This window comes from Bactrocera dorsalis, chromosome 1 (assembly GCF_023373825.1).
Source record: "Bactrocera dorsalis isolate Fly_Bdor chromosome 1, ASM2337382v1, whole genome shotgun sequence".
NCBI lineage: Eukaryota > Metazoa > Arthropoda > Insecta > Diptera > Tephritidae > Bactrocera > Bactrocera dorsalis.
This window is the reverse complement of record NC_064303.1, coordinates 68501856-68529714: the sequence shown is the minus strand read 5'-3', so window position 1 is coordinate 68529714 and position 27859 is coordinate 68501856. Positions and strand designations below refer to the sequence as shown.

Genomic DNA, 27859 nt, shown 5'->3' with positions numbered 1-27859 from the left:
GTACAAGATATGCGAAGACATCTACTTAGTTTAGCGAATCAAGAGACTGCTGTCATACCATTTCGGATTAATGTCTTTGGCGTATTGAGTTGATGATATATCGCGGTTTTAGGAGCTTTTAATATTACTGTTAAATGGGCTCTTATAATGTTTTGCGCTAGGCAAATTTGGTTGTTATCGCTTAAGTGGCTTAAGAGATATGTGCATTACACTTTTTAGAGGGCGGGGCCACGCTCACTTTTTCAAAATTCTCTGCCCACGGGTGCCCTTGCTACTGCAATCGCACGTGCTAAATTAGAGTTTTATATCTTAATTTAGTGCTTTGTTATGGCACTTTATAGGTTTCCGGGTAATGATGTTTTATGGGATGGCAGTGGTCCGATTACGCTCATCTACGAACTCGTAATTTACATATTTTTGATATGCGAAAGCTAACAAATTCCAAAATATGTGGAAAACATTAAACTTTGTATCTTATTTGATACAGAAGGAGCGTGGCCGCCAACCTTTGGGCGAAATTATGAAAATAAATACATTACATTATTCTGACGTTCTTGTATTACAGTTTGCAAATGAGAATCCAGCTACAATCATGTTATTTTTCACTTTGCAGTATATAAATCGAAAGTAAAACTTATCACGTTTAAAAATTGTCTGAGGTAGCTATAAATTTATGAAATATTATGTTGTCAAACATCTCCCTTCCATGGTCGTCATCAAAAGGGGGGTCTCTCATCCGAGGCTGTTGGTGGTTTTTCATTAGGGGTGTTATTTACGTGGGGGGTCTCAAACCCAGCGTACAACCCTATGTAGGGGATGTTTCGCCTTCTCACTATAGCTCGCCTTCGAACGGATGTTCTTAGGCTACCCAGAGGATACTTGATCAAAGACCGGAAGTCGCGAGCTGCTGAGTCATATGTAAAAGAATCGTTTCTGGCCACTCCCAAGTGAATCAAAGTTCGAATAGCAATTACCCGCCTGAAGAACAACAAAGCGGCGGGGGCCGATGGATTGCCGGCCGAGCTATTCAAACACGGCGGCGAAGAATTGATAAGGAGCATGTATCAGCTTCTCTGAAAAATATGGTCGGACGAAAGCATAAAAAAGGAGACCCCATAATCTGCGCCAAATACCGTGGGATAAGCCTCCTCAACATCGCGTACAAGCTTCTATAGAGCGTATTGTGTGAAAGATTAAGCCCCACCGTCAACAAACTGATTGGACCTTATCAGTGTGGCTTTAGACCTGGAAAATCAACAACCGACCAGATATTCACCATATGCCAAATCTTGGAAAAGACCCGTGAAAGGAGAATCGACACACACCTCATATTCCTCGATTTCAAAGCTACTTTCGACAGCACGAAAAGGAGCTGCCTTTATACCGCGATGTCTGAATTTGGTATCATCGCAAAACTAATACGGCTGTGTAAATTGATGTTGAGCAATACCAAAAGCTCCGTCAGGATCGGGAAGGACCTCTCTGAGCCGTTCGATACCAAACGAGGTTTCAGACAAGGCGACTCCCTATCGTGCGACTTCTTCAATCTGCTGCTGGAGAAAATTATTCGAGGTGCAGAACTTAATCGAGCTTAATCGTATGCCGATGATATTGATTTCACCGGCCTCAACACCCGCGCCGTTAGTTCTGCTTTCTCCAGACTGAACAAGGAAGCAACGCAAATGGGTCTGGCAATGAATGAGGGCAAGACGAAATATCTCCTGTCATCAAACAAACAGTCGTCGCACTCGCGACTTGGCTCTCACGTCACTGTTGACAGTCATAACTGTGAAGTATAGATAATTTCGTCTATTTAGGAACCAGTATTAACACCACCAACAAAGTCAGCTTGGAAATCTAACGCAGGATAACTTTTGCCAACAGGTGCTACTTCGGACTGAGTAGGCAATTGATAAGCAAAGTCCTCTCTCGACAAACAAAAACCAAACTCTATAAGTCACTACCCGTCCTGCTATATGGTGCAGAGGCTTGGACGATGACAACATCTGATGAGTCGATGTTGCGAATTTTCGAGAGAAAAGTTCTGCAAAAGATATATGGTCCTTTGCGCGTTGGTCACGGCGAATATTGCATTCGATGGAACGGTGAGCTGTACGAGGTATACGACGACATTGACATAGTTCAGCGAATTAAAAGACAGCGGCTACGCTGGCCAGGCCATGTTGTACGGATGGATGAAAACACTCCAGCTCTGAGAGTATTCGACGCAGTACCCGCCGCGGGAAGCAGAGGAAGAGGAAGACCTCCACTCCGGTGGAAGGACCAAGTGGAGAAGGACCTGGCCTCGCTTGAAATATCCAATTGGCGCCACGTAGCGAAGAGAAGAAACGACTGGCGCGCTGTTGTTGACTCGGTTATAATCGCGTAAGCGGTGTCTACGCCAGTAAAGAAGAAGATACCTCCTTTCCGCCTTTTTGTCTTTTGAATTTCGCGACTATGTATAAAGCGCTACCGAGCTCGTATTTGGCAATACTATACATCTTTGAAAGATCTTGACATAACCTACAAAACGACGCTATGCATGAATAGTTTGGATATTACGTGCAACAGTTATAGACGTGTAAACATGGAGTTCACTAACGTCGAAATTCGCGCAAATCCGCTAGAGGAACTTTCCGTGAGATTAATGGTGTTTTGGGGGAATGGTACTCTAACACTTTGAACTGCGGAAGAATGGTTTCAACGATTCAGAGCGGGTGAAAAGGACACCATGGATAAGCCAGCCGGCGGAAGACCTGTGACGACGAATACCGACCAAGTCATGGAAGACATCGAGTTAGATCGGCATGTGGTGTCGCGTGACATCGCCCAGAAGATGGGAGTTAGTCACCGAACCATATTAAACCATCTGTAAAAGGCTGGATACACAAAAAAAGTAAATGTTTGGGTGCCGCATGATTTGACCTTCTGGACCGAATCAATGCCTGCGATATGCTGCTGAAACGGAATTCGACTCATTGTTGAAGCGGATGGTGACTGGCGACGAAAAATGGATCACATACGACAATATCGAGCGAAAACGGTCGTTGTCGAAGGGTGGTTAATCGTCTCAAACAGTCGGCAAGCCGGGATTGACGGCCAGGAAGGTTTTGCTGTGTGTTTGGTGGATATAGAGCTGCTCCCATATGGCCAGACCCTTAATTCTACCATCTGCTGCGAACAACTGGCCCGCTTGAAGTAGGCGATCGACCAGAAACTTCCAGAATTGGCCCTTCGTTGATGACTCGTCAGAACCTATGGGAACTCGGATGGGAGGTTTTATCGCATCCACCATATATCCCGGACATAGCGCCAAGTGATTGATTACCACCTGTTCCTGTCCATGGCGAACGCCCTTGTTGTGTAAAGTTGAACTCAAAAGAGGCTTGTGAAAAGTGGCTGTCTCAATTCTTCGCAAATAAGGAGGGGTATTATGAAACTGCCATCTAGATGGAAACAGATTATTGAACGAAACGGCGCATATTTGAACTAAATCCGATCACTGTAACACTTCTTATAGAGCATTAGTATATATGATGATATGTTATGATGTTGATATTGCGGCGAACACAGATGGCAGAACAAAAAAGAATCTATGATGCCATAATATTGGGACTTTTTTTTAATAAGATAATGATCGAACTCAATGTAGAGTTTCAACATAGACGCCAGAATGGGTGGCATCCGTGGAGTGCCCCAAATAGCTAATTGTATAGATAGTATACCATTGATGCTATATCAACCACATTTGCCCAGGACAAACTTTTTTGGCACATTCTTCGACAGTGTGCATATGGGTAAAGTGCTACTAATGGTGCGTTAACTCAATAAATGCCAGACGTATTAAGTTGTACATACAATACAAAACTGGAGTTGATTATATTAAAAATATAAAATTTGGACCAAGGTCTAGACCAATTATAGTCATGTTCTGTGCTAGACCACACATATAACTTTTAAGAAAGTTTGTCCATTATACGAAAGTCGTATATCACTCCAAGGCTTCCGTGTTTTTTTCTTGCTGATAGTAAATTTTGGCGACAATTTCTAAACGTACTCTTTTATAAATATGTAGTTATAATTGAACAAAATCATTTTTAAAATTCTATGAGATCGGTTGAGAAATTAGCAAAAAATCTTGACAACCGACTTTAAAAAGACAGTTTCGAGAAAAGGACGTTTAAAGTTGCAAGTGGCTGTATATGTAGCTGATGTCGAGCAAGCAACTTTTCATGTCTGTATCTCTAAAATTTTACTCGAAATTCAGAATAATATTCCAGAAATGTTAAAGAATTAAATAGAAAATACATAAATCTGTTTTTTTTCAGGCCCTCAAACTCATGTAACTCCTTAAGAATGGGTTGTCAAAAAAGTCTTGCGGTATTTTTATTGATTTTTTTTTTATTGAAATTGAAATGAATTTTTGATGACTCATGCCCAGCTCTTGACCGATGCTACGGCTGCTACTATGCCGGTCTCTTTCGACCAATTCAATGATTTTATCGCAATTTTCGACGACAGGCCTTCCGGAGCGTGGCGCATCTTCGACCACCTCTACACCAGAACGAAAACGTTGAAACCATCGTTGTGTGGTGGAAATGGAAACTGTATCGGGTCCATAAACTGCACAAATTTTATTGGTGGCTTGAGATGCATTTTTGCCTTTATCGTAGTAGTACTGTAAAATATGCCATATTTTCTCTTTATTTTGCTCCATGTTTGCGACGCTATAACTCACGAACAACTTAAAAAAACGACAATCGCTCAAACACGTATTAGCGCGTGAAATGAGCTTTCGAAAAAGGTATAGCATGACCCGATGCGACGAATAAAACTAGAACTACGCGCTTTTAGCGTCAACTAGCGAAAATACCGCAAGACTTTTTTGACAACCTAATATTTCTCTTCTGTAGACAACATACATATATAATATTATTGTGCTAATCGTTCTATTTTATAGAAGGAATACCCAGAACATCAAATTTATTTTTTCCTATGGTAGTAAAGAATCATAACATCAAGAGGTAGTAAAGAATCATAACATTAGCAACAGACATTTACAAATGATGTCTAAAGACTTCTTATTTACAGTCATTAAAAGTAAAAAATTACAACTTACTCGATTACGTTTCACCCAGCGGCGATGACAGGCCGCCTGTTGTTGCGCTTCTTGAACGCTGCAACGTCGCCCTCTTTCCAGCCATGCAGCGCGGCCTCGTGTACACTGATATGCAACCAATCAAAAAAAAACAGTAATAAAATGCAAATGTTATAGATAATTCTGTTAAAGTACAATTAATCATGCAATAGTATGTATGTAAATGTTTATATGAATGCATAAATATAAGCACATAATTACATGATCAAATGGAAATGAACGCATGTTTATTTTTATTTACAAAGTGAATAATAAAACAAACACAATTATACACAATTAAAATAATATCTTAGGCTATGACATATGCGTCATTTTCTTCATGTAAAACTTAATATTTTACATACATATGTACAAGTATATACATGTCAATTCGTTTGTGTTTTGTATTGGATACCAGTTTATATAAAGTTATGGTTAAGTTTACACTTATTTCGCATCCTTATACATTGTAATATTTTTGATTTAAAAAAAGAAAAAATAAAACACATTAAAAAATTAAAGCTGAATTTGTTTGCGGTTTCAGAAAATATTTCAAATGTAAAAGGCAACCTTAAGAAATCGAGTCGACTTTAAATGCAAACATTACATTCAAACATGTATTTCTTCTTCCATTACTTAAACACGGTGAAGTTACATGTTTGAGAAGAAAAACTATTCCTAGTTGGATAAAGAAAACTCACTCGCTACGAGTGAAAAAAATCAGCAGTCTGCTCGTATGTATCTTAAAAATTTAAATAAAATTTGTAATATTTCGTCATCTGAAATGCAAAACAACGTAGTATCATCAAAAATTTCGAATTTAATTACGATTCACATGTTCCACATACTATGTACATACATATGTAAATACAAAACTTTAAATTAGGCGAATGTATGACCATGGATACTAATGTTCCATGTATTACAAAAAATATTTGTTTGTAGTGGACTCTAGTCGGTAAATTTTGGTTGGGAAGATGTTCTCAAATATATGTATGTATGTTAGTTTAATGCCCAAAGTAAAGGCAATCACCTCAGAGCATACTCCAGCGACGATATTTTCGAATTGAATATAAGCCCTGTCAACATTAATATGTTCGGTATTTTAATAAAATTAAGTGGAAATGTTTTCTTAAACATCATGTCATATCGCGTTGAATAAGGTTAAACAAGAATATTTTAGTTATACATACGTTGCAGCATACCTCTCGTTCATTCTTCCATTTAAATTGCGCGAGGGTGTGCACTGTGCGCCACTCGAATTCAATCTTTCCTTACTTGTTTCATACAAATTTTTCCATTCTGACACATTAATGTTGATGATATAAACAATATTTTGTTTCAGAAATAACACAAGACACAGAATAAAGTTTAATGGTTAATTTCAGAATAGCATCCCCCGATTTCGTTTTTGAGATATCGTATTTCCATTATAGTTCTATTTAAAGTGTGAATTTCTCCAATTTGTAATCAATTTTATACTTATATTTTTAATTTTTATATCCACTGACTCTTCACCCATTTATTTAATTTTAATTCAATATTTCAATTTTGTTCAATCATTTTTGTTTATACAATAACATAACCCTGGTCGATCTAACACCAGGATTTATCTATAGAAAAGAAATTCTGAAAGTTTGCGTTGTATTGACGGTAATAATAAGTATGTACATATATATATATATTTTAATCTGTAGAGCCTCCTCTATCTGCACATAAACATTTTAATCCCAAAATCGGGCGATACTGTTTTAACTCCCAGCCAAATGTAATTAAAAAAGGAACATTTTATTTTTCTTGTCCCCTGTAAACTTGTGAAACGGAATGTTATCTTATTTTGCATTTCAAATGACGATTTGTAAGCACGTATGTAATTTTCAATACGATATTAATAATATGCATGACAATACTTAAAATTAACAAAATTATAAAAATCAAACTTTGGCACATTAAATATCGTCATATAAATATATACAAACTTCATAAATTTCTTCTACTAAGCATGCGAAATATGTTGCATTATTTATAAATTTAAATTTAAATAGGAAAAATATTTATAAGTATATAGATTTATAGAAGGTGTATAATTTAATATTATCTTACTGATTTCATAAAAATGTGCAAAGGTTGTTGATACGGTTAATAAAAATGTATTACACTCTCATGTTTCCAAATATCTTTGTTACATGGTAAAAAAGCAATAAAATAATAAAACAGTATATGCAAGCGTGGATGGATGTGTAGAAGTTCACGAAAGTGAGACAATCGCTCAAACACGTGTTAGCGCGTGAAATGAGCTTTCCAAAAAGGTATAGCATGACCCGATGCGACGAATAAAACTAGAACTACGCGCTTTCAGCGTCAACTAGCGAAAATACCGCAAGACTTTTTTGACAACCTAATATTTCTCTTCTGTAGACAACATACATATATAATATTATTGTGCTAATCGTTCTATTTTATAGGAGGAATACCCAGAACATCAAATTTATTTTTTCCTATGGTAGTACGGGCAATAAAGAATCATAACATTAGCAACAGACATTTACAAATGATGTCTAAAGACTTCTTATTTACAGTCATTAAAAATAAAAAATTACAACTTACTCGATTATGTTTCACCCAGCGGCGATGACAGGCCGCCTGTTGTTGCGCTTTAAAGTGAGAAGGCGAAACATCCCCTCCACAGGGTTGCGCGCTGGGTTTGGGACCCGGCACGTAAAAAAAACACTAATGAAAAGATACCAACTGCCCCGGATGAGAGACCGCTCTTTTGATGACAACTATGAAAAACGAAAAAAAGGATTACGATTTGATGGTATGCACCTGGAATTTCCGGTCCCTAAATTGGGAAGGTACGCTGCCCAGCTGGTTGATGTTCTCGTGAAAATAAAGGCTGACATCACCACCGTCCAAGAAATGCGATGGACGGAACGAGGACTGACTGACCTGAGTAGGGCCTTGTGGCATTTAAGGAGCGCAAGTTCGGTTGGGATTCGTGGTGGGAGAGAGACTCCGTCGCCGAGTACTGTCATTCACCCCGGTGGATGAATGTCTAGAAGGACGATGAGGCCAAAGATGCCTTCTATTTTTAGATGTGCGTACGCTCCCAGGTCCTAACATCGACTTGGACCACTGTTTTGTTGCAGCAAAAACCACTCGTCAACAAACACAAGGAAGGTTCAACGTCATGAAGATGGTATAAGGGAACTGTGGGACGGCATTTCAAGCTTCTCACGTACAGCTGCAAACGAAACTCTTGGTGCGTTGGGGAGCACCGTGTCACAGTGAAGTGAAAACAGACTGCATACCTGGCAACGTTGCAATCGACCACAAACCCGTGCGGGATGGGATAGATACCGAAAGTTGAAGAGGGAAGATAAATGCATTTGAAATATCTCCTATCATCAAACAAACAGTCGTCGCACTAATGACAGTGATAACTTCAAAGTTGTGGATAATTCCGTCATTCCTCCAAATTCAACGCAGAATAACTCTTGCCAACAGGGGCTACATTGGACTGAGTAGGCAATTGTGAAGTAAACTCCTCTCTCGACGAACAGAAACCAAACTCTATAAGTTACTCATTATTCCCGTCCTGCTATATGGTGCAGAGGCATGGACGATGACTACATTACGAGTTTTCGAGAGAAGATTTATGGTCATTTTCGTGTTGGCCATAGCGAATACCGCATTCCATGAAACGATGAACGTTTGAGGCATACGATGACATTGACATAAGCAGTTTAGCGAAAGAAAACACTCCAGCTCTGAAAGTAATCGATACAATACCCGCCGGGGGAAACAGAGAAAGACCTCACTCCTTTGGAAAGACCAGGTAGAGAAAAACCTGGCTTTGCTCAGAATCTCTAATTAGCGATACATTGCAAAAAGAAGAAACGATTGGCGTGCTGTTGTTAACTCAGCAATAAACGCGTTAGCGCTGTCTACGCCAGTAATGAAGAAGAATATCAACCTCATTAGTTTTTCCGCATACCCGGTCAGACGGAACGAGATGTTTTAAATTAAATGCATATATTTATTGAGCATCAATCATTATTTTTTGTTACCAAACTATACCATGTCAAACGGAATAGTCCACTAAGTTTTGTTATGATATGAAGTCAACCAACATAACAAATAATTATATTAGTTATATGATGGTTGGAGGGAGGTCTAAACCATTTATACGCTTAATTTCATTAAAATATATCGAAAATTGTAGCTCCAAATTTTCCGCATAAAATTAGACAAATAGTTACGAATAAATTATATTTTATCCATAAGTAAAGTGGATCCACTATTGTCCATTTAAACTACAAGTATATAAAATCCACATTCGAGCTTTCTGTACTATATTTAACGATTTAAATTTAATGCCAAATTCTAAAGTCTCAATTATTGACTGATTGGGAATTAAAATATACTACTTCAATAATTTTCGATAACGGATATTCTATGAGTTTAGCTACTTACCAAATCTGCCTACACTCTCAGGAGGCTAAAAAGTCTTAAGGAACAATTGTAGCAAATTACACCATTTTCATGGACAGAGTGACTACGTCAGAGTTAATTTCTGCGCCAAGAATAAGTTCCTTATTCACTATTGAGCATTGCCCATCGTGAAAGCCATAATAACAAATTAACCAACCGATATTTCGATGATTACAATCTGTTTTTATTCGGTTTTGATTTAACACGGTTTGAAAATTGGTAGAGGTTCAGGAGAGCGACTTTTCTGAAAACGTGCACCAATTTCCACGGGAAAGGTCTTAAAATACTCGTTTTTCGTTCTACTTTACGAATATGTTAGGCGCGTGCCTTTAAAATCAATATTTTCTTTGTTTTTATCAAAAAAACCTCGTATTTCCCGAAATGATAAATTCACTTTTGCGCTTTACACGTCTTTATATGTTAAAATTATACTTTCTATAAGTTATATACACGTAATTATTGATATTGTTTACTTAATCAATAAGAGAAATTGGTTTTTTTGTTATTTTTATAAAAATATGAAAAACTTTACAATCACTTCACTTCAACGAAAATGGCAAGGTATGTTTGAAATTATGGCACAGCTGTTGTTAATTCGAATGGCCACTATTGATTCATGATCCTTTTTGAATTACTGATACTCTCAATATTCGAGGCTGATCGAGAATTGGTAAAAATGAGAAATACGTAATAGGAAAATTTATAATTCATTATTATTGCAGAAAGAAGAAGAATTTGGACACAGAAGAATTTTGAACACCGGGGTTTTGGACCGACCAAGGATATTATTTTTCAAGCGCCTCGTATATTGAGAATATCGATATTTTGATTTATTTATATTTTCCCAATTATTATTATTTTTCTATTGTGCATTTCTCATTTTTACCAATTTTCTTTCAAACTCGAATATTGAGAATATCGATATTTTAATTTATTTTTATTTTTCCAATTAATAATATTTTTCTATTATATATCTCTCATTTTTATCAATTCTTGTTTAGTCTCGAATATCGAGAGTATCGATATTTCGAACCCGATCACTGTTTGTATCACAAGTTCTCAATTGAATTTCGAACAGTGATGCCATTTATAGCGTGAATATTGTGCAAAATCGAAATATTTTTTATTGTTTTTATTGCAAAAAAAACAGAAAAATAGATAAAGCGCCATATATATTCGTAAATTGGAATTAAAAACACGAATTTTAAGACCTTTCCCGTGAAAATTGGTCCACGTTTTCGGAAAAGCCGCTCTCCTGAACCTTTACCTGAAAATTATTTAATTTTTCAAGCGATTTTATTCCTTTTAGTACGAGTCATGTTCCATCACAATTTTAGAGGAATTTTCTTTTTGTAGATGTCATAACGCTCACACCATCGTGCAGCACATATGTAGTATGTACATTAATGACAGAATAAAAGAGGTGAGTTGCCATTTAATTATTTACTATTAGGCTGTTCACGGTAAGGTGGTTATCAGATTATGTGATTATTAGATTAAAAATAACCTCTATGCTCCGTGAGCACCCTATGTTGTATGGTTATTTGCTTATTTTTACACAAACAGCTGTTCATTGTTTACAATTTTAGTTCAATGAAATTCCAACTTATAAAATGCCTAAACAAAGTTTAAAAAACAGAATAATCGAATTTAAAATAAGTTCTGCTATTCAGGAAATGGACTTTATTGAAGGTATGTGCTTATTAAATAATCCGAATTTTAAGGGTTCAAAAAATGCTTTGTATAAAATTTGCAGACATCTTGCATAATTTGCTGATTGTAAACAAAAAACAGCTGTTAATAGCAGATTTTCCAATAAGAAAATCTAAATGGAAATGTCATTCGCTTTGTTTTATTTATTTTTTGTGCTGCCATTTAGTAAAATTCCAACGACTTTCTAACACTGGAAATAAGCAAACAACCACATAATCTGTAAACAAGGGCCTAGGTTGGTCAACTTTGGTTATTTTGTCATAACGCATTTTGTTGTTGTTTACTTAATCACATAACCACATAACCCGATAACCACCTTATCGTGAACAGCCTATATGAATTAATCTTTTTTTTTGTGTAACAGAGATAACATGCCAACATTTATAACAAGAAACTGACAAAAGATATTAGATATAACGCTCATATTCGAAAAATTATTAAAAAATATATTCACCTTAATCTTGATTAAATAGTTCCCGGACTTAATAATATAAACTAAAGGAAGAATTAGGTCCCTAAGCTTGTCTCCCGAACTTAAAGAAACCATACTTAAGTCAGTGCAACCTAAGCGTCGATGGTGGTGTTGGTGGTAAGCGCTTGGAAAGTCAAGATGCTAACACAGGTTCGAATCTCGACAGAATAAATTTTTAATTTTTTGCTTTTAACATCGTATACTACACAAATAAATATTTTCCTTACTAATAGAAATTAAATTTATCACAGGAATATTATGTATATGTATATTATGTATATTGCTGTGATAAATATGATTTCTTTTAGTAAGAAAAATATTTATTTGTATAGTATACGATGTTAAAAGGCATACATACATCTTCTATCCTATATTGTGTATCTGCACATGCTCATATGAGTGTATGTATACGCATGTGCTCGTTCAGAAATTGAAATCATATTTTCATCACTTATCAATATACTTATTACATGTGTGCGCATTGACTTGCATGTTCATACATTCATATATACTTATATGTACATATATTTGCATACATTGCCAAACAAATAATGCACAAGCATACATATGCGTACACATATGAATATGTCACCAACAAAAAATTGATCCTCACAAGTCAATATGGCAGCCAAATTGGCGAAGAACAAGTGTAGTAAATTTTACAACAAAAACGATTTCATTCATGAACGCAGGCGCAAATTCCACAAGCGATCTCGCTTCATTCATAAAAACAGAGGCCATAACATCTCCCCGAGCATGCCTTTGCCAACAAGTCGTCTTTTCGCGACGATGGCAAAAGCTAAAAATCATAAATTGCACAACTTTCTGGTGCTTCTCGTAAAAATCTGCGTCGATATGTATTAACGATCATACGTATACATACATACATATTTACGCATGTTTGTAGGCGAAGCTGCTATTCTTTTGCTACGAATACGGAAATGACAACGAAGTAATGCAAATATGCATATTTCTAAAGGTCATTAATTTTTTTGAAGAAACGAAAGGAATGAATGATCCTGAGAAGTATAGTCTTAACTTTTCAACGGCCAACGCAGAGTATTTCAACCAAAAGTCATATAAAGAATTTGCAGAAAGACAAAGAAAAGAAAAATAATGCGCAAGCATACATTAACCGTACTGTACTTATTGACTGCATTAGTTTTGTGTAAAACCTTGGAATTTATTCATTAAAATCACCACTCAGAAGTCGTTTTATCCGTTGTAAGCGAACGATTTTCGAAAAACATCATTTCTAATATGCCACAAGACAAAATTAGAAGTGAACTTCTTAAACTTCACGCTGTCAGATAAAACGATATACCTCGTCATCGCGGGTCGATTTCCAAAAATTGTAAATGAATTTTTCAAAGACCAACGCAGAGTATTTCAACAAAAAATTACACAAAATAGTTGAGAATTCGCAGAAATGAAAGGCAAACGAAAGAAAAAGAAGTTTAACGTCAATAATGCACAAGCATACAAACATACATATGCGCACACATGTGAATAGTCACCTCGTCATCGCAGGTCGATTTGCAAAGAAAGTACCAGTAAATGAATGACCAGAGAACTTAAAAGTATAGAGAAGGTACAGGTTCGACTTCGAACATTTGATAGATTCAAATTAGGGAATTCACCGCATTTGTTAACATTGTATGCCGGAATTCGCCTCGCAATTTTAACATTTTTTACAATTCTCTCACATATTCTAACCGAGAATATGAAGAGACAGAAATATATGTATTTATAAAATGATTTCTTTGATATCCCATAGGATGGAAATATGTATGTAGAACTTTTTTTATTTTTGATTTATTATTTTTCAAATTATTTAATGTTAATTTGATCTTATTTTATAATAACTCATTTTAAATATATAAAAGACTAGCTGACCCGGCGAACTTCGCCCCGCCCAATTTTTATTTGAAATAGTCAAAACGCTTTTTGAACTCCGTTCAAGGCCATTTATTTATGCGGAATGTTAATATATTCAGGGAATAACGTCTCTGATCAATTTAATTATTTTTTGGCGAAGTTCGTTCTTTGTTTTGTTGTGTAGCGTGTAAACAAATAAAGAAGATGGCTCTCCAACACGCTAACATGCCACATATATACATACCTATGTATGTACATATGAAACTGTAAAATTTTTAACTTAAACGATAAATCGGTTTGAATCATTCGAATTCTCAGAATGAACATTTCCTCACTTTTAGATTTGCTGTGTTGTAGTAAACTATTCACTACAGTGAAATTATTATTTATGAATAAAGACGGAAACCTTAGTATATATCTGGTATAGAAATCCACGGGATTGAGATTTGAACTTGAGGTCAAAATTTTTAAAATTATTGATGAAAATTTTCGTAGAGTTGATAATAAGCACAAATTTTCATAAAATAGTTCATTTTTGATTTTGTATTCAAGTTTTTAACAAATAAGTTAATTACAAAATTGTTAGTTGATAACATGTAACATTTAATTTTATAATCTTAGGATAGATAATTCTTAATTTTTAATAGTAGTATTTATTTTTTTGAATTATAAACATTTTAATTAACCTTAGCACTAATCGGTGCACAATATTTTTGGTTAACCTGTCTCGAGCTAACACAAATAGATTTGATAGTTTTCCCACACGTGAACATGCAACATATAATTGCCCATGGGAAAAACATGGATTATCCAAATCTAACCCACAAATGGACATTGTTTGGCCTTGAGACTTATTAATGGACATGGCAAAAGCTAAACGAATAGGAAACTGTAGTCTTCTGAATGGTATCGTAGATTCTGACGGTATCATTGGAATACGGGGCAACAGGACCACTTCTCCTTTAAACTTTCCAGTCAAAATGGTTGCTTCAAGAATATTCCCTGTTAACTTTTTGATGACCAAACGTGTACCGTTGCATAATCGAGGTGGATTCAAATTACGCAGAAGAATAATAATTGAACCAATCTTCAACCGACGAATATGTGGTGGCATTCCGGGTATATCTAGAGAGTTTAAAAATTCAGTTGGAAAATTTACACTTTCATTTTCATCAACAACAGTATCGATTGATTTAAAAGACATCAGATCGCCTGGCAACAACTGTTGTATCTGGAAGTTAACTTCGTCAACATCAACATTTTTGGCTGCCAAAATAGTCCGCCCACTGAGCCAGTTATGATATAAATAATTATTTTGTAGATCCGGAAAATACTTTCAATTTTTGTGTGAACAACAGTGCAGAAATTGTCTGGCAGTTTAATGCATTGCGTGTTTGGTTGCCGTTCTATTGTACCGTTCCCAATATCTAGCAATTGTTCCGAAAATATACATATGTGCTAATGGATCATTTAGTTAATGTACGCGCATGTTTATAGTCAATCGAAGTGTTTTAACATTTCTCCATAAAAATGATTGTTTTAAACATGCGTTAATCTCATCGGCGAAAGTAGAGCGAGGTATGACCGGCAACGTCTGTCGGAAATCACCAGATAGCAATATGACAGCACCTCCAAAAAGTTTATCATTGCCGTTCAAATCTTGCATAGTTCGATGCAATGCCTCGAGTGAATATTTATGAGCCATTGTGCACTCATCAATAATGATAGAACTTCTTTGCAACACTGCAGCTATTGCGCTATTTTTTTTTATGTTACATATTGCGTTTGGGTTGCTATGAATTTGTAATGGCAACTTGAATGCTGAATGGGCCGTTCGCCATGGTGGGCATAGCATAGTAGCCGCAATGCCTGATGATGCAACTGCCAATGCGATTTTCTATTGTGACCGTATCTTGGCTAGAATCAACGATATTAAAAATGTCTTACCGGTTCCACCTGGTGCGTCCAAGAAGAAAAAGCCGCCTTGTTTAGCAGCAGCAGTCAGCATAATCTGATTATAAATAATCTTTTGTTCAGCTGTCAATAATGGCTCACTGTTCGCGATATTTGTAGCTAAACTACCATGGTCATATTGGTGCTATTTCAAATGATTGTTGTTTTTGTAGAACAATATTTGTAATTTTTGCGGGAGACATATCCACATGTGGACGAATATAAGTATGTATGTTGTGTATGTATTGTTTGTATGGGAATGTCATACGCACATATTTACATGTGTACTCATATTGTAAGTATGTATGATGATTTTTGAGACTATTGTTGTTTTTCCAGAAGAATGTTTGTATTTTTTGATTTACATGCGTACGCATATATTATTTGTGTGAGAATGTCATACGCGAGTGTACGCCAGCTGCTAGAAATGTAGCACCATCTACTGTAACATACCGCAATTACTCAATACCGCTGTTAGCGCCACCAACTGGTGGATAGCTCTTTGCTAATAATAAACAAATAATTTGCAATAAATAAATAATGCGACTATAAGGACCAAACTGCACACAGTGTTAAAAATTTCATTAAAATCGGTTCGGTAGTTTAGGAGTCCATCGAAATCAAACAACGTGACACGTGATTTTTATATATTAAGATGTAAATATGTTTTAAACTTTACATAAAATTGAAGTGTCAATAATTGCGCCAATTTTCATAAAGTTGGAAATTTTGCGCGAATAAGACGTGTGCGGGTTAAGTCGTGAATTTCGCTTATATTAATTAATTTGAAAGTGCAGAAAAATGCGAAACGAAATTTCAATAAATTTAAATAAATTTAAGTAAATTTACATGTAATATAAATAAATTTTTTAAAAATTATATGCCCTAGTTGTCCATTTTATTTTCTCACACATTTCAGCCGATTTTTGTATAGAAATTTTACCGGCGTAGAAGCAAAATGCGAAACAATCATACATACATATATTATGTCCAGGGATGGGCACCATCACAATCAAACAAGCGTCACAAAATGAGATTGTGTTAGTGCGCTTACTGTGGGACCAAGCGTACCAGCAACCAAAAATAATCAGTCTGCTTGCAGATGTCGAACGAGCAGGTCTATGTCGCACGAAGCCGCAATGCTACGAATACGTATGTATATACATATGCACATTTTTAAGAATATGTGCATAAACCATTGAATATAAAATATAATTATTTTTCATTTCAAGCAAGAATAAAATTTAAGTTATTAGTTAATTATAAATTAGTAATCTAATTCATTTAAAAACTTAAAAATAAATTAAATTTGTATATGAAAAGAAAATATAAATCTATATTTGAATTCATCGAATATTTTAAATATATAACAAAACTTCAATAAAGTTAAAGCTATTAGAAAATGAAAGCTATTATAATATGAAATATTATGAATACACATTTCAAGAGGTCAGTTAATTTCAAACAATTATCCGAGTGTCAAAAAAAAAAGAGTTCATTCTGTAATAAATTTAAGAAGGTCGTCATAATTTATATCAAAATTTGCTACCTTTATTCTAAGCAGGTCTTCTAAATGTTTGTCTGAAAGCCTTGTTCTATAGGAATTCTTTATGTATACCATAGCAGAAAACGCAGATTCGCAAATATATGTGGTTCCAAACATTGAGTACAACTTATAAATTTCGTTTTTTAAAATAGGATATTTATTTACATCAATATTTTTCCAAAATTGAATACCACGGTCTAAAGGAAGGTTGATATCATTCTGAAGTTGACTGAGCTCTTTGTGTAAATGTTCCTCTTGCTCTTGGATGTCACAGAGCAAAGGATTCTCATATAACCTTATTACACGTTTAACTTTGATGAAGTCTTTGAATCTGCCATCTAGGTTAGTTTTAAGATCCTCAAAGGACTTAAAATATTGTCGTAACTCTTGTTGCATATTAAAACGGTCACATATTTCTTTAGTATATTTAAAATTATCCAATACTCCAGCTCGAAATTGTTCTTCGAGAATTTCCAAACGTCTTCTAAAAGCATCCATAGCAATTGTAAAATCAAAAATAAATTTGTATTTACCTTGCATATTCAAATTTAATTGCGAAAATAAAATTGGTGATATCACACAAAAGGGCAAAACTTAACAAAAAACTTGGATTATTTAAATTATTAATTAATTCTTTTGTATCCACGGAAGTATCTTCCGCAAAAAACAAAAGAACGTCTGTCTTCAGGTTAAATAGGCGCTCTAGACATTTAGCCCTACTAAGCCACCTCACTTCGGTGTGAAGCAGAACATCGTGGAATTCTGCTTCGGTTTCTTCCAGAAACTGGCGAAACTTTCGGTGGGTGAGAGCATTCTGTCCACCGCGAATTTTTTTAATGATTTTTACTGTAGTTTCCATTACATTCCCCACCTTAAAACTTTTTGCAAATAGTTGCTGTTGGTGCAAAATGCAATGGAAAGTAAAAATATTAATATTATTACGAATAAGCTGTCCAATCAAACCATCTTTTTTGCCTATCATAGTAGGTGCTCCATCTGTGCAAATGGATGATAATTTTTCTTTTTCAGAAAATGAGAACAAATTATTTTGTAGAACCTTATATATATTTTTCCCGGTTGCATTTTTGTGCAATCCTCGCAAACAAAGCATGTCTTCTGAGACATTAAAGTTTTCATCAACGGTCCTTATGCAAATTAAAAGTTGACTAATATCTTGGATATCAGTGCTTTCATCTAAGGCAATCGAGTAATATTTGGAGGACAAAATTTTTTTCTTTAAATTTAAATACATATAATTTGAAATATCTCCAATGCGTCGGGTAACTGTTCGACGGGACAAAGGAATATCATTGATATTTCTTGCTAATTCGATTCCAGTTTCCCCAAAACAATGAAGCACCGCTATTGCCATTTCTTTAAAAAAAAGTCCCATCCTCTAAGGGTCTTCCTTTCTTTGCTAATGCGTAGATTACAATACACGATGCTTATAAAAATGCCGAATTTAAATCATAACTTGGTTCATTAACGTTTGCGTTAATTAAAAATACGTGTTTTAATTCAAAGAATTTTATTAATTTTTCTTCGTTATTTAAATGATTTATTTTTTTGTGAAAGATTATAAAATGTCTTTTTAAATTTTGCTTAAATACAAAATTTAAAACTTTTTGACATAACAAGCACTGCGGCTTCCCAGAATTATTCAAAAGAAAAAAAAATTCAAATTCCCACTCTGTCTGAAACGTTTTTTGGTCTTCCATGTTTATACTCGCATATGTGTTCATTTATATACGGCATACAACTCGTGCGCATCAACCTGCTCAGTTCAACTTCTGATTGCAGACTGATTTTAACATCGCTTTGTTCCATCGTAAGTGCTCGTTTTACGCTCTTCGCTTGTGCGTGTTAGTGACAATCGGTGTGTGTACGTATACGATAGCTTACGCTCTTTTAGCACCTGCTAAGACTTTGCCCATGCCTGATTATGTCGTTTGCACATTTGTCTGTATGTTTGCGAAAGCAAATGTTCTACAAAAGCATATTTCTATGCATAACCAAACCATACTTAAGTCAAGGCAACTTAAGTGTCAATGGTGGTGTTGGTCATAGATAACTTGATACGAGACTCTTTGGTTCGAGAGAGAGCTGTCAAAACTCTCATTTTTTATAACATTTCCCAATGATGCCACTGCTGAAAAATATTAGATTGCGTATATAATAAATTATACAAAACACTAAATTAAACACTTTGAAAATGTATACATATATAAATGCTAAAATGCAAAATCATTAATTAATTTACATAAACATTTATTTTGCCAAAATAGTATGTTCGCACAGTTCAATGAAATTTCATTTCACATTAATTTCGTCAAGTAATTATAGCGCTCCTCTTCTGGCATCCCGCCTTTTTGACTAACTGCTGATTGGCGTTACCCTGATTGTGTTTTGTTGCCAGCTCAAAAAACAGATCAGGGTGCCCTGCCAGCTGACAAGCGAGAGAGCAAGAAAAGAGATTCTGATCAAGTCATCTATGGTGTTGGTGGTAAGCGCAGAGATAAAGAGATGTTTAACTCCTCTCTCACTGGAAGTGAGAGAGCAATTGCTAAACGTCAAAACCACCTAAACTCGATCAACTTTGACAGTTGATCGAGTTTAGGTGGTTTTGACGTTTAGCAATTGGAAAAGATCCCGCCAAATTATTATTCGAATGGAGAGATTTTTCATTATTTTGTCTCCATTTGTAACGGCCATTAGTTCGAAGAATACCGAAGGCGAAACAGCACGCAGATTGAAAGATGTGAGTATATTTTAATTTTTATTAAGTAAATTTGCATTTATTTAATACTTTTTTATTTTATTTTACAGATAAAATGCCGAAAACAACCAGCAGTTGGAGAAAATGCTTTGTTGGCTGCAACGAGGGAGGAAGGACATTTAGCTTTCCAAACAGTGGAACGGATCTCGAACGGTGAGTGAAAAACATTAAATAGTGCAAAAAGTGTTTGTGAAAAATTTCGATAAAATCAATGTTTCGATTGTGCAATGAGTACTTTTGGATAATGAAATTGAATTCCCGTGTCTTTTTAAATGTGATGTGCTGAACAAGTAGAGCGCGACAGACCGCAAGCGACATCTGTCAAATATTAAAATACACACGTTCTTATGGACACAGTTATGTAGTCGTGCAGCTACCTCAATAACTGTGTCCTTAAGAACATGTGTATTTTAATATTTGGCAAATGTCGCTTGCAGTCTGTCGCGCTCTACTTGTTCAGAGCGTAACTGTCAATTTATTGCCACTGCCGTTAATTAATTAAATAAATTATTTTAAAGTAACGATTTATAATTGAATATTTATGATAGCTATAAAAAAGTCGTACTTTAAATATTCATTAAATATACACTTTTTGCACTATTATTATTATTATTATTATACATATTTTATAATTAAATTTTTACCTTTTTGTATTTTATTTTGTTTCTTTTAATAGGCGTAAATGTTGGCTCAAACGTTTAGGTGTCTTTGAAGATCTGAGTGAAAAAACACCTAAACACATTTTTGCGTGCGAGCGGCATTTTTCGAATGAAATGCGTAACGCGAAAAAATTGCGTCCGAGAGCCGTTCCGGACATAAATTTAATTAATGAGCCAATATTTAACGCCCCAAATTCTGAAAATACTATTGAAATGGGCGTTGAAGATTTTTTTCCCCAAATGGAAGGAACTGCCTCAAATGCAAACGGTGCATCGAGGCAGCTGCTTTCACTTTTAGAAAGGGAAGACCGGGAAAATATTTTAGAGCCTCTGCCACTTCTTGAGGAGGAACTACTAAAGAGTAGTGAAAAAGCCGCGCAAACAGGTAGGGGTCTGACAGCAGGGACAGATAGAAAAAAAAAGTTGAGGGAAGAAAATAGAATTTTAAAAATAAAATTAGACGAAAAAGAACAGGAGAATAGGAGTTTAAAAGCTCAGTTGGTCCAAATGGCAACTGAATTAGAAAGATGTAGGGAAATGTTAAGAAATAGTTCATTTAGGGAAGAGTCAGATCCGCTTGAGATAGTTTGCAGCAAAGTTCCTCCTCAGTTAGGTGCTTGTATTAGGAGTAGTTTTTTAAATAGTAATCGCCCAAGTCAAGGTCGGCGATATGATACTTTTCTTAAAACTTTAACCCTCTATAACTCAAAACCTCCAAATTAACTATTTTTAGTGGAATCGGTTAGTTTTATGTGAAAAATATACAGAAATTATTATTTTTTTTTTTACTTTTTATTTATAACACATATAACACAAAAAAAGGGAGTGTACAGCTTACAGGAAACAATGAGTAACATATGATAAAGAAAGTGGGCAAAATTATGAGTAAAATGGAAATCCTTTAGGACAAATGAAAGTTCTTGAAACAATTATTGTTTTTGGTATAGCATAAAGCTAACCCGCACTTGTGGTCACCGTGTGAGTGAACGCGGCACATTTCGGGATTTTGCATCGGATTTTTTTTCCGCACATTGAGGCCAGTGCCCGACTTTCACTGAAGAAAAAGCTTCATTGGAAAAAAGTAACGGCACTTAGTTTGTTTTGCTTATGCTTGATTAGAGGAATGGAGTGTAGACTACATTCTACATTGCTTGACAAGACGAAAAAAATTACTACGAGTAGAATTTAGAAAGGTGAAACGGTTTGTTGCCTGTGGTCTACCATACGTTATAGAGGGTTAACTTTGGGTGTATTTTTTTGTCACCAATCGCTTACCGCTACCTAAAGCACCAACTTAGTTTTCCCTCGGAAATTACGTTACATAATTTTGTCACAGATTGGCCTCGTTTCCCAGGTTGCACCCAAAGCAGCATAAAGTCTTTACAAATTAGGAGTAAGGGATTTTCTTTCGAACAAAAGTTCATATCAGTTTCTTGTGATGAAATGTCACTGAAATGTCATTTACAATATGATAGGAAATTTGATAGGGTGATAGGTCTTGAAGATGAAAATCGCACATCTAGAATAGCCACAACTGCAATGACCATAATGGTGCAAGGTATTGGTGGGGAACCTTGGTCTCACCCGTTAGCTTATTTTTTTATTAGAGGCTCATGTAAAGGGGATGTCCTCAAGAAATATATTCTTGAAGCCATTACCCAACTTCAAAATATAGGGCTAGTTCCTTGCCATTTTGTTTGTGACCAGGGTATCAACTTTCAAAATTTAGCTAATTTGTTAGGTGTTTCAATGTCACGGCCTTTTTTCAACGTTAATGGCAAGGAAATATGTTTTTTTACGATAGCTCCCATTTATTAAAATGTAGTCGAAACTGCTTACAAAATATGAAAAATAAAGTAAATTTTAAAAATAATCGCGTTTGTTGGTCAGATATAGTCCATTTTTATAAACAGGACTCTAAGTCGAGTTATCGGTGTGCGCATAAATTAACCGATGCTCATATTTACCCCAATACCTTTCAAAAAATGAAAGTTAAATTCGCGTCTCAAGTGTTAAGTAATACGGTCGCTTCAGGTATGCTTTCTCTTTACAGCTCGGGAGCCTTTTTTAGTATGAGCTTTATTATTACCGCGGATTTCGTTTCTTTTTTCAATAAATTATTCGATATCTTTAATAGTAGTTTCACTGAGGCTATTGTACCCACTAACAAAGTTTTTATAAGTTCCCCAGAGCAAAACCAGTTTTTAGATGAGGCAGAAAAAGTTTTGAAAACAATTCAGGTCGTAGATGAGTTAAGAAACAACACAACAAATAATTTCAATTTTATTAAGGGGTGGTTAATAAATATTAATAGTTTAAGACGATTGTGGCGCAGGTTCGTAAATAATTTTAATTAGTAGAAAAATATAGTTATTTAGTGAAATTTAGAAATATTTTTTCATAAATTGTGCCTATTTTGATATTGTTTTAGATGCAATTTATTGCATGATAAAAAAAATATCCTACTTGCGAAATGTAATGTATTTTAGTAAATAGTATTGTAATATTTAATAGATCCAATTTAATATGTTGTTTGGAGTAGTGTAGTAGATGTAAATATTACTATAATTATAAATTATAAGTACAAATAAATGTAATACTAGTAGAAAGTATCGTAAATACTAAAAATGTTGTGATTTTATTTTGTACCTATATGGGTGATATAGGCCTACAGGGGAACCGAGCACCCAAAACTAACTTCGGTAACGCGCCTTTTGTATACCTTAGCGGTGGTGTGGAAATTACAAACTCCCAAAACATTTACTAAAAATTCCCTAACACATTTCTTCCATAGTGGCATCATTGGCAAATGTTATAAAAAATGTGGACTTTGACAGCGCTCTCTCGAATCAAAGAGTTTCGTATCAATTTATCCATGCTGGTAAGCCATGGATAATATGATACCAGACTCTCGCATTGGCTCTCATTTTTTCCTCAAACGCGTTCCCTGATTATTTGACAGCGAAAGAGATCAGGGAATTTCGATCAGCTGATTTCAGAACAAGTGAGATGCCAGAAGCAAACCGCTTTAATTACTTGACGAAATAAGTGTGAAATGAAATTTCATTGAACTGTGCGAACATATTTTGGCAAAATAAATGTTTATGTAAATTAATTAATGATTTTGCGTTTTTACATTTATATATGTATGCATTTTAAAAGTGTTTAATTTAGCGTTTTGTATAATTTATTAAATATCCAATCTAATATTTTTCAGCAGTGGCATCATTGGCAAATGTTATAAAAAATGCGAGTTTTGACAACTCTCTCTCGAATCAAAGAGTCTCGTATCATATTATCCATGGGTAAGCGCTTGGAAAGTCAAGATGCTAACACAGGTTCGAATTTCGACAGAATAAATTTTTAATTTTTTGCTTAACATCGTATACTATACAAATAAATTTTTTTCTTACGAATAGAAATTAAATTTATCACAGCAATCTACATATACATAAGAAAAATATTTATTTGTATAGTATACGATGTTAAAAGGAATACATCTTGCACATGCTCATATGAGTGTATGTATACGCATGTGCCCGTTCAGAAATTGAAATCGTATTTTCATCACTTATCAATATACACTCAGTCCTTTTTTTACGCGATCTCTTTTTACGCTATTTCACTTTAACGCGTTATTTTTGCAGCGCAAATTCCTTTTTTTACGCGAAATTCTCACTTTAACGCGATTGCTTGTTTTCGTTTTTTGCTTGTTTACATATTTTTACGCGTAATAATTTTTGAATATGTCGGCGCACCCTAATAGTGTGTGGATATTGGATATTGACACCGAGATAGACGATCATCCAATTAAAGCAGAGACGATTAAGCAAGGTTTTAAACTTGCAGCAGAATAGGAAAATTATTTTGTAGCAAATGATACTGATGCCGAACGTGCACGAATTTTTCAAAAAGAATTGAGTCTCTGTATTTTAAGATATAAAGAACTACATCGGAATTTATTGGGTCCAAAAAGAAGCATTCAAACAAAATTAACTGAATTGCACCATAAATTCAGTTAATTTTGTCAGTCGGAGATGCTTAGTCAATCAGAACATCAATCCATAGTTCATACTATTCATATATCAGCGCCGGCCATCAAAATAAGCGGCTAAGAATAATTTCCACTACGGATAATGACAGTGATTGAACAGCATTCAACGGTTTTTTTTTTCAATAAATCTACCTATTTTCTATTTCCTTCTCTTTTATATATGGTTTTTGTTTTGTATTTTTTATTTTGTTATGAATGAATAAATCATATGTATGAAATTTGAAACTGATTGTATTGTTTTTGAATATTTTTTTGCGCGCATATTTTGTTATACGCGATATTTTTTATATTCGGAACCAATTCGTCAGTTAATATAGGAAAACTAACCATTTTTACGCGATTAGTGGCAGAACCAATGATCGCGTAAAAAAAGGACTGAGTGTACTTATTACATGTGCGCGCATTGACTTGCAAATTCATACATTCATATATACTTATATGTACATATATTTGCATACATTGCCGAACAAATAATGCACAAGCATACAAACAAACATATGTATGCGTACACATATGAATATGTCACCAACAAAAAATTGATCTTCACAAGTCAATATGGCAGCCAAATTGGCGAAGAACAAAAGAGAGATGATTACGCTGCATATTCTCTTCCGCAACGAAGAGACAAAACTACTTTCCGAGTCAAAATTCCTTCATTTAGACTTTGCTTTATTTTTCATTTCATGTGCATAATAAATTTATAAAATGTGAATTTAAGTTTTCTAGTTTTCTTTCATACAAAATGATATGCATTTCTGAATATCACTAAGAAGTATAACTTCTTCCGCGCGTAGGGACTCCACGCACCTTTTTTTTTGTGTAAAAGCTTGGAATTTATTCATTAAAATCACCACTCAGAAGTCGTTTTATCCGTTGTAAGTGAGCGAGTTACGAAGAAACATCATTTCTAATATGCCACAAGACAAAATTAGAAATGAAGTTTATAAACCTCACGATGTCAGATAAAACGATATACCTCGTCATCGCGGGTCGATTTCCAAAAAATGTAAATGAAGACTAACTACAGAAATGATCCTGTAAAGTATAGCCTTAGTTTTTCAATGGCCAACGCAGAGTATTTCAACCAAAAGTTATACAAAGTAGTTGAGAATTCGCAGAAATGAAAGACAAACGAAAGAAAAAGAAGTACAACTTCAATAATTCACAAGCATACAAACATACATATGCGAACACATGTGAATATGTCACCAACCAAAAATTGAAACATTGTTCTACAAAAACAACAACAGTTTAAGCATGGCAACATTGTGTTGTTGGTAGAAAAGCCGAGCTGTGCCGAAAGAAACGAACAAACGATCGCCGATTGTCACCGCTTCGCTTGCTGCTCGAACATCTTCGCAGACAAGGTTGCGCAACTTGCATTTAACGCAACCTTTTCCGAACATAAATACAAAGGCAAAATTTTTTCAACAATTGTAGCGTTGCCTTAGATAATAAAGGGCCATCCATAAATTACGTCACACCTTGAAGGGGGAAGAGGGTACCATTCAGAAGTGATATTGTGTGAAAAGCTGGGGGGGGCAAAAGCTTTGTGACATCACATTTCAAAATTTGTGATGTACAGACGTGAAAATTGTATGTAAACAAAAAATAGTAAACATTTATAAACACAATCTTTGTTTTTTAATACTTAAGTTGTAACGAAGCTTTTTACTGCCCCTGCTTCTTAGAAATATAACTTGCTGAGGTATACTCGCCGTGTCCAGGGTTCGTTACAATACATTTGTAAACGTTGGGGCTCTTCTGCGAATCGTACTTTATTTTATTTTATATTATAATTTTAATCAAAGTTACAAAATTATCTCCCGCGTTATAGTTTCAGCTTTACAACATTTTAAAGATATTCATTTAAATGCAATTTATATAGCTACAAATGCCCCAGGAAGGAGTGCATTTAACAGAGTTGCACGACGCATGGCACCTCTCAGTCGCGAACTTATTGGTGTACTATTAAATCATAATCTTGATTCAAGTAATCGGACTACTGACGTAGATCTAGAAAAACGAAACTGCGGGCAATGTGTTGGCTGACATTTGGAGCAAGTTAGTCATTGATAATTTTCCATTCGTTGCTGAATGTGTTGCACCAACTGTTAATGGACTGGATATTGAACAGGCTATGATGTTGAAAAATAACTCTACTTGGTATGCTAATCATGTACGTGAGTCAAAATATCTTTTATAAATGGTTAAATGTGAAACTATTGCATGTTGCGGTGTAAGACATTCTGTCTTTGGAAATTATTAAAAGAAGGATTTTTTCCACCACCTGTGTTAATTAAACAGACATCAGAAGGTTATGGAGTCACAGGAACTGATGACAACAACGCTAAGTTTGCTCCATTATTACTACAGATATAATTAAATCTCCAAGCATCATCCCATCTGAAACAAGTTCCATATGATAGTTATTGCCCTAGTGTCGAGTCATACTTATTTAAAAGATCGTAGAGCATATGTGGCCAATATTTTTCTTCATATAAAGCCACCAATCAACACAAACAATCACATAAAAAACAAGAGCTGTTACCTGTCGCGGAAATTCGTTCTCAAAGAATTGCGGCTAGACGTGCCCGAGAGATTCTCTGTTTAATGAATGATGACGATGCTTTATGGATGGAAGAAGACGATGTTAATACGAAAGATGTTCCTGACATCCAAATTCAGAACGAAAATGAAGTGCCTGATTTACCAGTAATAAATGATATAAAAGTGGGTTTAGTTTAGTCCAAAATGTGACAACTTGTGACAAGAACGGGGGGAGGGGTTAAAAACTCTTTAAATTCGTGTGACGTAATTTACGGATGGCCCCTAAACCATGACGAATTTGCAGATTATATCTCGTTAACTGAAAAAGTCTCCAATGCAGGTATTTGACTCCGATAGTTCAGTTTGTATGTAAGCTATATGCTGCAGTAATCCGATGTGAAGAATTTCTTCTGAGGTTACATTTTTTCTATGAACAACAACTTATACCAAATCTCGTGAAGATATATCGTCAAATGAGAAAGTTTCCGATGAGATCATTTGATTTCGATTATTCAATATGGAAGCTATAAGCTATAGTTAACCGATCAGAACAATTTTTCGAAGATTATATTATTACCTTAAGCAGTTAAATTTCGTGAAGATACCACATCTAATGCGAAAGTTTTC

General features: G+C 34.9%; 2 protein-coding genes and 2 pseudogenes across 7 annotated transcripts in view; 1 reads left to right on the top strand and 3 right to left on the bottom strand.

Annotated features, from left to right (window-relative positions):
- The window catches only part of LOC125775450 (uncharacterized), a 409238-nt gene that overhangs the window by 38706 nt on the left and 342673 nt on the right, over positions 1–27859 (top strand). The window lies entirely within an intron of this gene.
- LOC105226610 (uncharacterized) overlaps positions 1–27859 on the bottom strand; it is a 180483-nt gene that overhangs the window by 11406 nt on the left and 141218 nt on the right. For all 5 annotated transcript variants that reach the window (XM_049462433.1, XM_049462432.1, XM_049462431.1 and 2 more), the window contains one exon: positions 5120–5224. In XM_049462433.1, coding sequence (XP_049318390.1) covers positions 5120–5224 — 105 coding nt within the window. The remainder of the gene's footprint in view (positions 1–5119; positions 5225–27859) is intronic.
- On the bottom strand, positions 13015–13206 carry LOC125775935 (small nucleolar RNA U3; annotated as a pseudogene).
- LOC125775866 (small nucleolar RNA U3) lies at positions 25532–25734 on the bottom strand (annotated as a pseudogene).